The 10,817-nt window shown below is 35.5% G+C and overlaps 1 protein-coding gene across 1 annotated transcript; it reads left to right on the forward strand.

Annotated features, from left to right (window-relative positions):
• The first annotated feature begins 6,825 nt into the window (after positions 1 to 6,825).
• LOC126609937 (pollen receptor-like kinase 4) lies at positions 6,826 to 10,166 on the forward strand. Its single transcript, XM_050277869.1, has 3 exons — positions 6,826 to 7,811; positions 8,189 to 8,863; positions 9,113 to 10,166. The coding sequence occupies exons 1-3, from the start codon at positions 7,100 to 7,102 to the stop codon at positions 9,751 to 9,753; spliced, it is 2,028 nt and encodes a 675-aa protein (XP_050133826.1). The 5' UTR covers positions 6,826 to 7,099; the 3' UTR covers positions 9,754 to 10,166.
• The last annotated feature ends 651 nt before the right edge of the window (positions 10,167 to 10,817 follow it).

Here is a 10,817-nt window from a genome sequence, read left to right on the forward strand (position 1 = left end):
ATGAGATTTAGGAAGTCGTTCCAAATCACATTCAAGGTAATCATATAAGCACACGAATCACATTGGATAGTAGACATGAATAAACTATCAAACCAAACAATGTGGTCAAGAGTATTGTATTAGAGAAATACCGTATTGCATTTGTAATCCTAAAATGAATAGGTTCTCCACTTCTTCTGATTAGCTTGGGTAACCATGATATGCTGCTAGGTGTCACTCATGGTTTGTGGAAGCCCTAAACGTGTATAATCACTAAAGGGAGAATTGAAAGTAAGTTTCAATTCACAATCGATTTCAAATGGTTTTAATCGCCCACTGCCTCGCTAAAAGGAACCTAATGGATCGTACACCGTGTAAGGTGGAGATTGAAGAAACAAAGGAGATGAGTAAGGATAATTAAATGGTTTAATTATTTATGGCAAGGATTAATTAATATGTTAATTAATCAAACGAATAAGTTCGTTAAAGACCACGGGTTGAGTAAGGATAATTAAATGGTTTAATCATTTATAGCAAGGATTAATTAATATGTTAATTAATCAAACGAATAAGTTCGTTAAAGACCACGGGTTTAGTTATGGGCCTCAAGGCCCAATTGGCTTCGAACGTCAAGCCCATTGACTTAAGTTGTATGACAACTTAATGACTAATAATTCACAAAGGCCTTAAAAGCCCAATGAAACCCTTAAGGCCGGCCATTTAGAGATGGAGTGGGTTTTGGACTTATTTACAAGTTTGCCACTCCAATGAATTAAGGTATAAATATGACTTTATAGCCAAAATTTATTTAGGGTTTCTTTTTAGGAAATTGGAGATAACACAAAGCTCTCCTTTCTCTCTAAAGAGGCCGGCCCCCTTGGAGGGATTAGCTAGTAATCTTTCTCCTCCAAGGTCACTCATTTCTACTTAAATCTAACCTTGGTGTGGAGACTTAGAGGTTCTCTAGTTTGAGAACTTGGAGAACCATTTCATCCATCCAATCCATAGATCTAAGAAGCAAGGAATGAAGGCCCTCTCCTTGGGTGATTAGCCTTTGCTTATGCAAAGAGGAATCTACAAAGGTATAAATTTCTCTCAACTCACTTTGATTTGAGTTGAGTCTTGGTTCACCAATCTACTAGGCTTTGAATTTCATGGTTAATGTTTTGTTTTTAAGTGCATGCAAGCATGATTCCGCCTTTAATTGTTAATTGCATGCTTATAGATGTTGCTTAAATGAACATGTTTTTCACAAATCTTCCTTCAAGTGGTATCAGAGCCTAGGTCTAGTAGTTGGTGAATCCTTTTGGGTTTTGTAGTTCATAGTTTGTGATTTAAAAGTTGTAATATGTTACAAGCTTTATTCTTGTTTCTTTGAATGTAAATTTTGTTAGAAAATTTGCCATCTCAAATGTTGTAGATGTAGTTCATATGAGCATGAATATTGGAGCTAAAATTTGGTGCCATGTTTTTGGGAATTTTCGGCCAAATCCAAAGGCTGGATTTTTGGGTTCTTGTTTGACTTGTTAAAAGTGTTTTCAAGTGACTTTTGGAACCCCTATGCACCCTAGTTTGGTTATATGTTATTTCCCTTAAGTTTGAATGGTTTTGGGATGTTTTTGGGTGAAAAATGTTCATGGAAATTTTTGAGTTTTTCATGAGTGTTCTTCATTGTTCTTGACATTTTTGCCAAGAACAAAAAGTTTGGTGTTTTGATTCAAAGTTTTAATTTATTTCATAAAGTTTATGTTTTATGAATTTTCAAATGTTTAAATGTATTAGATATTTGTTTAGAAAGGTGGTAGAATTATTGGTGGGTGTGTAAGGATTAATTCCCTTTCACACACACCACTTACACTACTTGCACCACTTGCATGCTTTATGTCAAAACTCACAAATCAACACACACATCACTCCTTTCCCTCTCCAAAACCGGCCACTCCCTCAATGGGAGTACTTTTGGGGCTTTTATGCAATTACATAAAGTTTTGATACTTTTGTGTATTTGCACTTTGGCCCAAAAGTTTACGTTTTTACGTTTAGGTCCACAAACGCTAAAGGACAAATTGTTTTGCTCCTTTAATGAAGTTTTTGCATTGTTTAAATTTTGGGTTCTAGTTGTAATTACATGAAGTAGTGGACTTTTGTGTTTTTACAAAGTGACCCCAAAAGTTTATGTTTTTGCAATATAGCCCAAATGTTGTGGTAATTGCATATTGGCCCAAATTAGGTTGAGAACAAAATTGTTTTGTCTCTTTAAATGAGAATTGGATTTTCATTTCATTTAGCTCCATTTAAATCAATTTTATGGATACAAAAACCAAATGAAAATGTTGCATTCAATTTAATTAGTTAAAGTGTTAATTAATTAAAGGGTGATTATGAACCTAAGCCTACGATAATTGAGTTATGTGAAAGGCCGTTTCAAATTTGTTTGAACCATGGGAATGTGTAGATTAGATTTTGGTTGTAATTTGATTTGATCAAATGTTGTAAAAGAGCATAAGCTCTTCTTTACTTTAAAGTAATTTATTTTGATCAATTGTTGTAAAAGAGCATAATCACTTCTTTACTTTGAAGTACTCATTTCTTGTATTATTTGATATGCATGAAAATTGAGTAGAGGGTCCAACGCCCCTAAGACAACACGCCTTAATGTGATTAAACGCGTAACTAAAATCAATCACCATCCCTAGACCGAGATTCAACACTAGGCTCGTGTTGAATCTAAACAAAGGTTCATAGTCATCCTAAGGCCCTAAGGCAACTATATAGTCCATCAATGAATGCAAACCTTATGTTAGTAGTATCATATACTCTTGCTTTAAAAACCGTTTTATAAGCATAGTGGGAGTATTATATACAACTAAAACAATCAAATTGACCAATAGTTGTAATAGGACCAAAATTGTTTTAATTAGATTAAAATGTATGTTTATATGTGATGAGACCTAAAACCCTCAACCAAACCATTATTAAGTTGACAAGCGTGAGAGTGCTTTGAACACTTTTTCGTGGCCTTCCACCGTGGTAGGCTCCAATCGTTTATGACTTGTACACCGCCTTCACCCTATCATGGGGGAGTGCAAAGTGCATGCTTATACTCAGGAGGAGTTTATTTAAAACATTTGATGAGGTTAAGGTAGGCAACGAGTGTGGCCAACATCGTATCATCGTGAGGTCATACTTGAACCCGTATCTAAACCGGCATGGTGGGAAAGAACTTAACTAAGAGAAATGGTGCCAACATCGTATCATCGTGAGGCATTGTTTTCTAGAGGCCAAAAAGATGGGTAATCACAAGAGGTTGTTGTGAATGAGTAAGCGTACTCTCTCATTATTATTAATGCTAGCCAACATCATATCATTGTGAGGTGGGCTTGGTAGTAGTGAGTCTCCCATACCCTACTAAGAGTTTCCTCCAAAAACTCTCGAATTCCAATGAGGGATATGGAATTTGCCAAAAATAGTGGGTGGTGCTATTTGATTTAAAGACCCGAATCAAATAGCTTAAAATCAATCAATTTATATTCGTTATGTATTTGTTTACCAATATATTTGCAAACGTTATCCAAAACTTGACAAATAAAAGTCGAAAGCTTTAGTTTCCGGACTTGGTACTACAAAACCATAGATTGTCTTTAATGGCTTGTAAATGTACCTAAGTAGTCTCATCCTCACAATCTTCCTATTGATAATGTACCATTGGAAGAAAATGTTAGATAAGTCTATCATAAGGAGGACAACACTTTTAATGTCATAATTCTTCACTTACAAATCGTTGTATGAAGAAATAAGAGTTGCTTTGAACAACTCTTAGTCAATGCAAACATTAGTGCTTGTTTCTTTGTTAAAAGAACAAAGAACTTAAGAAGAAAGCACAATGGCATGGACACTTTATGTGCCATGATTCTTCACTTACAAATTGTTGTATGAAGAAATGAGAGTTGCCTTGAACAACTCTTGAAAGTTTGTAATTATGTTTAGAACATAATGGTTGGTTGACAAAAATAGTCCATCAACATGGACTTATGATGATTTTGAATCATTGAGTGTTGAAGTGTTAAACCACTTAACGAGACGGAAACTAGGCTAGGACTTCACCTTATCTGAATGGTGGACGTAGTATGGACTTGATGAATCCATGCCGATGCTATTATTTTCATTTTTTTGTGGTGATGGTTGAGCAAGTGTGTCTGACATGATGTTTGGAAATAAGATGAGAGTTGAAAACGTGGGCAATCAGGCACCAGAACTCTATGCTCTGTATACCATGTTGAGATGACTGAACACTGAATAGGCTATGAGAATGGCAGATTGAATGCCTTGTTTATTACATTGTTGTACAATATATATACATCACAAGTCAACTATTCAACCCTACATTAAAGGCTAGGGAACAGTGAGCCATATTTAGTGGGATTTGACTCAAACCTATTCAGGTAAATATAATACAAGATATTTACATATAATACCGTATAATATTTCCTAATAGGTTCTACGGCTCCAAAGTTGTTTAACTAAATTGAAGGTGTCGTCAATTGTTAACACATTGATGTTTAACCAAATTGAATATATGTCAACCAGGAGGGGGGATGGGGGTGTGGGGGTTTAGTGAGCAGTTAGTGTTTTTTTTTTTCAAGGTGTGAGAGGATTTCACGTAAAGCGTTTTTTTCAACTATGTTAATTTTCATCCTCACATTATAGGAATTCAATATACTATTAGGACATTGAGCCTCAACTTCAAAAACATGAAATTTCATCTTAAACCCCAAAAACACAAACTAAATGAGTACTGATTAAATTACTTAAACAATCATTATAAACATAAAAGAAGAGAAATATCAAGAAAAATTTTCAATGTAACCTACCGAGAAACTTTGTTGAGCATTAAGTTATTTTCCAAAGCCCAACGTTCAACCCAGCTCTTCAGTCTGTAGAAAAGAAATCCACCCAAACTGTCAATTTGAACCTTCAAAAATTTCAGCAATGATTTCGTCGAATTGGTTTTTGGACGAAGCAAGATACCAAGGCCTCTGAATACTTAAAATTATAGATAAATAAATAAAATAAAAATAAGCAGCCAAAACTAAGGAAGAAAGCAACACCAATACTGGCACCTTTGATTTGATCCTCTGGTAATCTATGAGATGCATAAGACAGAAGTCGTGAATTGTTTCACTTCGACAAAACTAAGGAAGAAAGCAACACCAATACCATCTTTGGATGTTATAAATTCTAAAGAAAACCCTAGAACTGCTTCAAGAATTGGAACAGATTGACCATATTCACAGGCCAACAAAGATACAAGGGCACCAAAAGGGTAGAAAAATCATCAAACTTATGAATTGACAAAACGAAAAAAAAAATTGCAAAAACTTGATTAATCTCCCTACATATGTGAACAATAATAAAGAATATAGGATTGTGTTTTGCTTACCTAATGGTGATTTTTCTGTAGATATTAGGGAGACTTTTGGCAACAATCTCATCCAAGCTTGGTAGACGCCATCGGCAAATTAAGAAAAGATTTCATTGTTTTTGTTATTGGCTCAAAGTCTGCAGGTAGTTTGTTTTCATGATTACAACTAGTTAGGGTTTATTCCATTTTTAAAATTTATTTTTAATTTTCCAGATTTTTTTTTCAGTTTTAATTTTTATCATTAATATTAGTTAAAATCCACTTAAGCATCTATGTCATTTAATGAATGAATATGGACCTTTGTAATCTAAAGGTTCAAAAGAAGTGTAAAAATATTTGTCAAAATGTATGTCCCTTGATCGTATCCCTACGCCCGCGCGCGCACACACACACACATACATATTAGCTCCAATAAGGGTAAAAAATAAAAAATAAAAACTAACACATCAACATTAGTGTCTAAAATATCGGTACCATGGGAATATCTATATACAAATTTGTGGAAATATTTATGGATATTATATATATATATATACACACACACACACACATATACATATTAGCTCCTATAAGGGTAAAAAAATAACTAATACATCAACATTAGTGTCTAAAATATCGGTATCGTGGGAATATCTATATGCAAATTTGTGGAAATATTTATGGATATATCGATATATATTGCCTTCGATGGAAATTTGCTAAAAAACGTGAAAATTTAAATGAAACTTTACGGAATGTCATATGATAGTTTGTCAATACTTAACTGATATGTTGGAAATATCAACAAAATCTGATCGATTTTAGCCTAAATTTAAGAGTTTATTCGATATGAGATGAAGTTTAGACTTCATCCCCTCTTTCCATATATTTCTCTGATTTTTTCAATTTCACCAAAATATCGACCCTTGATTAGCATTAGGATTTTCCGAAGTTTGAAAGAAGCAATTTACTCCATTTAGGAAGGTGCCAGACTAGGGTCAATCTGAAAACAAATCTTGCTTGAACACTTAATTTTTGTTAGCAGCTACAAAACCATATGCACAACTTACTTTTCTGGTTTCTAACTAAGTTAACCCTTGCTTAATGTAGTACATAATATATAATATAAACCTAAGAATCTAAAACCCATCTTGAACCATAAAACTAAAAATCCAGAAAACATTCCAATATGTTGATTAATTTTTGGTTAATTTCCTCTTTTAATTAAGTTATGAAATATCTGATTAAATTCACCATTGTTGAAACTTAAGGAAAGCACGATCAGTCATCACAACCCTATAATTGGCACAACAACATACATTGCTCACAAAATATAGCAAAACAACATTTCCAATTGAAAGGTCGACCTTAGATCTCTCCTGCCTAAAATTAAACCTCTATCTAACACACAGAAACAGCCCAATTGCGCTGTCATGCCACACTAATTAGACCTTGTCAATTTCACAGGCCATGGTTTCCTAAATTTCTTCCAATATCATCCTCTCCACCTCTTCCTCTTCTCTGGTTTTGGGCCCCTTCACGCCCACACTTTTGCACTTCCTCTTATTCCCATTCCCAATAAGCATCAATAACAAAACTAAAAACTCAGAGATAGAGAGGGGGGAAGGGGATTTAGTTTTTGCAATTAATTAGAAACCAGTTCAATTTCTGATTAATTAAGCTGGCGAACCCTTTACGTTTGTACTACAACAACATTGCATGGTAATGGGCGCGCATATGGCTATGGCTAAGCTTATGCGCGCACCAACCCCAGCATCCTTTATTACCCTCTTTGTTGCTTATCTGTCATGCATGGTCATGTTACCGTTTGGTTCACCAATGGATTCGACCACCGATGCCCTTTTGAAGTTCAAGAAAACGTTGCAATTGGGAAGCAAAACCGAGGTTCTTAGCAATTGGGATCCTAAGAAAAACCCGTGTAATGGTAACACGGCAAATTGGGTTGGTGTGCTTTGCTTTAATGGGAATGTCAGGGGTTTACAGCTCGAAAACTTAGGTTTACAGGGAAAGCTGGATTTGGAGCCTCTCGCTCAGTTGCCTTATTTGAAAACCCTAAGTTTCATGAACAACATGTTGGATGGTCCATTACCGGACCTTAAGAAATTTAAAAAGTTGAGGTCTTTGTATTTGTCTTACAATCATTTCTCTGGTGAGATTCCAGACGATGAATTTGAAGGTATGCACTTGTTGAGGAAATTGTATCTAGCAAACAATGCGTTTTCAGGCAAAATTCCTTCTTCCCTTACCACTTTGCCTAGGGTTTTCGACGTGGGACTTGAGGGGAACAAGTTTAGTGGCCAAATACCTGATTTTATGCAGAAGGATTTGAAAAGGTTGAATGTATCTCAAAATGAATTGGAGGGTCCAGTTCCACAAAGCCTAAAAAAGATGGATCCAAGTAACTTTGCAGGTGATTACTTATTATTGTTCATACGTTAGATTTGTTGCTATATAAATTTGACTGATTAATTTTGAATTGAAACTGAAATGTAGATGACATTAATTTTGAATTCAAAGTGAAATCGTAGTGGATGTGATCATCAAAGTTTTCCCATTACGATCATCATCTTTCATTTAAGGGAGTTTTAACGAAAAGCCCACGGTACTGTTCACTTTAACGAAAAACCACATTTTTACACTAAAAAGTCAAACCTGGTACTATTCACTTTACCCTTTATTTTGTCCTTATCATTAAAACTCAAAGTTTTCAAGCCCTTTTCATTAGTTTTCCTTTCATTTAAAGCATCACCATTTATTAACTTGGATCTAATTTTAACCAAAATGCAGGTAATGGAAAGCTATGTGGTCCGCCTTTTCAGGGAGCATGCAACCCCCATTCTCCTCCTCCTTCTCCACCTGCTGCTCCTCCTACGACTCCTGCCCCACCGCCTAAATGCACAGGGGACTCATGTGGCACGTCTAAGAAGCCGTCAGGTCTAAAAGTAGCCCTAATTGTGGTGAGTCTATTACTCCTACTGGCCCTCATTGCTGTGATTTTCATGTTCCTCAACAACAGAAAGCAACGATCAGAATTAGACGGGACTGAATCATTGGACGAGTCTTCCAAGTATACGGCAGCTGCAGGGAGCAGCCAAATGGATGTTAAATCAGTAGAAACTAACCCACATCCAAAGAGGGCGGACCAGGGAAAGTTGTCATTCGTGAGGGAAGACAGGCAGAGGTTTGATTTGCATGACCTTCTTAGGGCCTCAGCTGAAATCTTGGGGAGCGGGACATTTGGGGCTTCCTACAAGGCTTTGATCATGACTGATGCTGTGGTGGTCAAGAGGTATAAGCAGATGAACAATGTGGGTAGAGAGGAGTTCCATGAGCACATGAGAAGGCTTGGAAGATTGACACACGAAAACTTATTGCCCTTGGTAGCCTATTATTATAGAAGGGAAGAGAAGCTCTTGGTTTCTGACTTTGTAGAGAAAGGTAGCTTGGCTTCTCATCTTCACGGTGAGTTTTTTCCCTTGTGTCACAAATTAGCTTAAAATTAGCTTTCCTTAATTATGTGCATGCTTGGATGAGTACTATTATGATCCGCCTACCATATTTACTGACTAACATTTTTTATGATGTTTCTCATAAGATCCGGTGGCATCCACATACCTGACTGGGATGGTGATCGTTGAATATATATAGTACGAGTTGATTTATTAGTTCATAGTGAAATAACTTCATGGTGGGAAATTTTTGTTTTTACAGGCAATCATAATTCAGATATGCCTGTGCTTGATTGGCCAACACGTTTGAGAATAATCAAAGGCATATCAAGAGGATTGACATACCTCTACAGCACACTCCCTAGCTTGGTTGTACCCCATGGTCATCTGAAATCCTCTAATGTGCTTCTAGACGAAAATTTTGAGCCCCTATTGAACGACTATGCTCTACTCCCCGTGATCAACATGGAGCAAGCTCAACACTTGATGATGGCCTACAAGTCACCCGAATATGCCCAGCACCGGCGTATAACAAAGAAGACTGATGTATGGTGCTTTGGAATAATCATCTTGGAGGTGTTAACGGGAAAGTTCCCGGAGAACTACCTCAAGCAAAGTTACGATAGTAAGGCGGATTTAGTGAATTGGGTCAACGGAATGATCAAGGAAAAGAGGACGAGTGAAGTGTTTGATGTAGAAATGGGGAGAGTTGGGAACAGTAGAGGAGAACTGCTAAAGCTGTTAAAGATTGGAGTGAGTTGTTGTGAGGAGGATGTGGAGAGAAGGCTGGATTTGAATGAAGTTGTTGAGAAGATTGAAGAATTGTATGAGGGAGAAAGCGATGCAGATTACCGATCAAGTGTTTCTAGTGAAGGAGATGATTACACTTCACAAGTGGTGTGATTTGAGAAATGATAAGTGCTTCTTCATTCCAAGTACCACTGGCTGGTTGGGACTTGGGAATACCAATGTGTAAATTAGATGATATAATATGCAGGGGTACTAGGTTTCAGCTAGCTTCATTCGGAATGAACCATTCCCAAAAGTTGAAGCATGCATATGCAGCGAGAGATCTGAAATTAAAGAAATGAAGAACTAATTTGTTACTTTTGTTTTGTGTCATTATTCTTTGCTCCCATTTGTTTTCGATCAGGAAATGGGGTTGTGTTGTAGGAGTTGGGGGATGACATCTTGTATCATCTTGGTGTAATGGGAATTAATTAGTTGATGAAACTAGTTAGAAATGCTTTCTCTAGTTAGAAATGCTGTCTCCAAAAAATCAACATATTATTAAGTCCAATATTATCTTTTTTTCACTTTTATTTTTTTATACTCATTTTACATTTTTCTAAATATTAAGGATAATTAAAATCTTCTAATTTCTTTCATCTTTTTTGTTGCATTTTTTATTTTTGAATATTTGAAGATTGGTTTATGTTTAAGGGAGCCTTACATATATAGAAACAAAAACATATAATATATTTCAAGAAACTCCATTAGTTTTTAGACATTTTAAGGAGAGACAAAAACACAAAAACGACAAAAGCCTATCCCAATAAACATGGAACAATTTTTTTTTAAAATACCAGCCTTACCCTAAATAGTTCTTTTTGTTAACAGAGGCCAACACACACAACATAATGAAATTAATGTGTGTTATTAGCTCAACTACTTCTCAACTGTTTGTGTAGCATTACTTTCGAAACTATATGTAGAATCAGTTTGTATCATTTACTATTAGAATCAATCCAACCCTCCTCAATCATTTTTGTAGAATCTGTTTTGTATATTTTTTTTAGTGAAACGAGTGTAATCATTTTGTATACTTTCAACAAACTACATATATATCATCAGTCCAACTCATCCTCGATTATTTTTGCAAATCAATTTGATATATACATACATATATATATATATATATATAATCAGTTTTGTATATTTAGTAGAACCTGTCCGTAAAGTTTTAG

This window comes from Malus sylvestris, chromosome 17 (assembly GCF_916048215.2).
Source record: "Malus sylvestris chromosome 17, drMalSylv7.2, whole genome shotgun sequence".
NCBI lineage: Eukaryota > Viridiplantae > Streptophyta > Magnoliopsida > Rosales > Rosaceae > Malus > Malus sylvestris.

What these genes read in the sequence shown, in the direction of transcription:
- LOC126609937 (XM_050277869.1), top strand. Translation starts at nt 7,100, where the DNA reads ATGGTAATGGGCGCGCATATGGCTATGGCTAAGCTTATGCGCGCACCA. An exon ending in GGATCCAAGTAACTTTGCAG is followed by an intron (nt 7,812 to 8,188) that starts GTGATTACTTAT and finishes ACCAAAATGCAG; the next exon opens with GTAATGGAAAGCTATGTGGT. An exon ending in CTTGGCTTCTCATCTTCACG is followed by an intron (nt 8,864 to 9,112) that starts GTGAGTTTTTTC and finishes TTGTTTTTACAG; the next exon opens with GCAATCATAATTCAGATATG.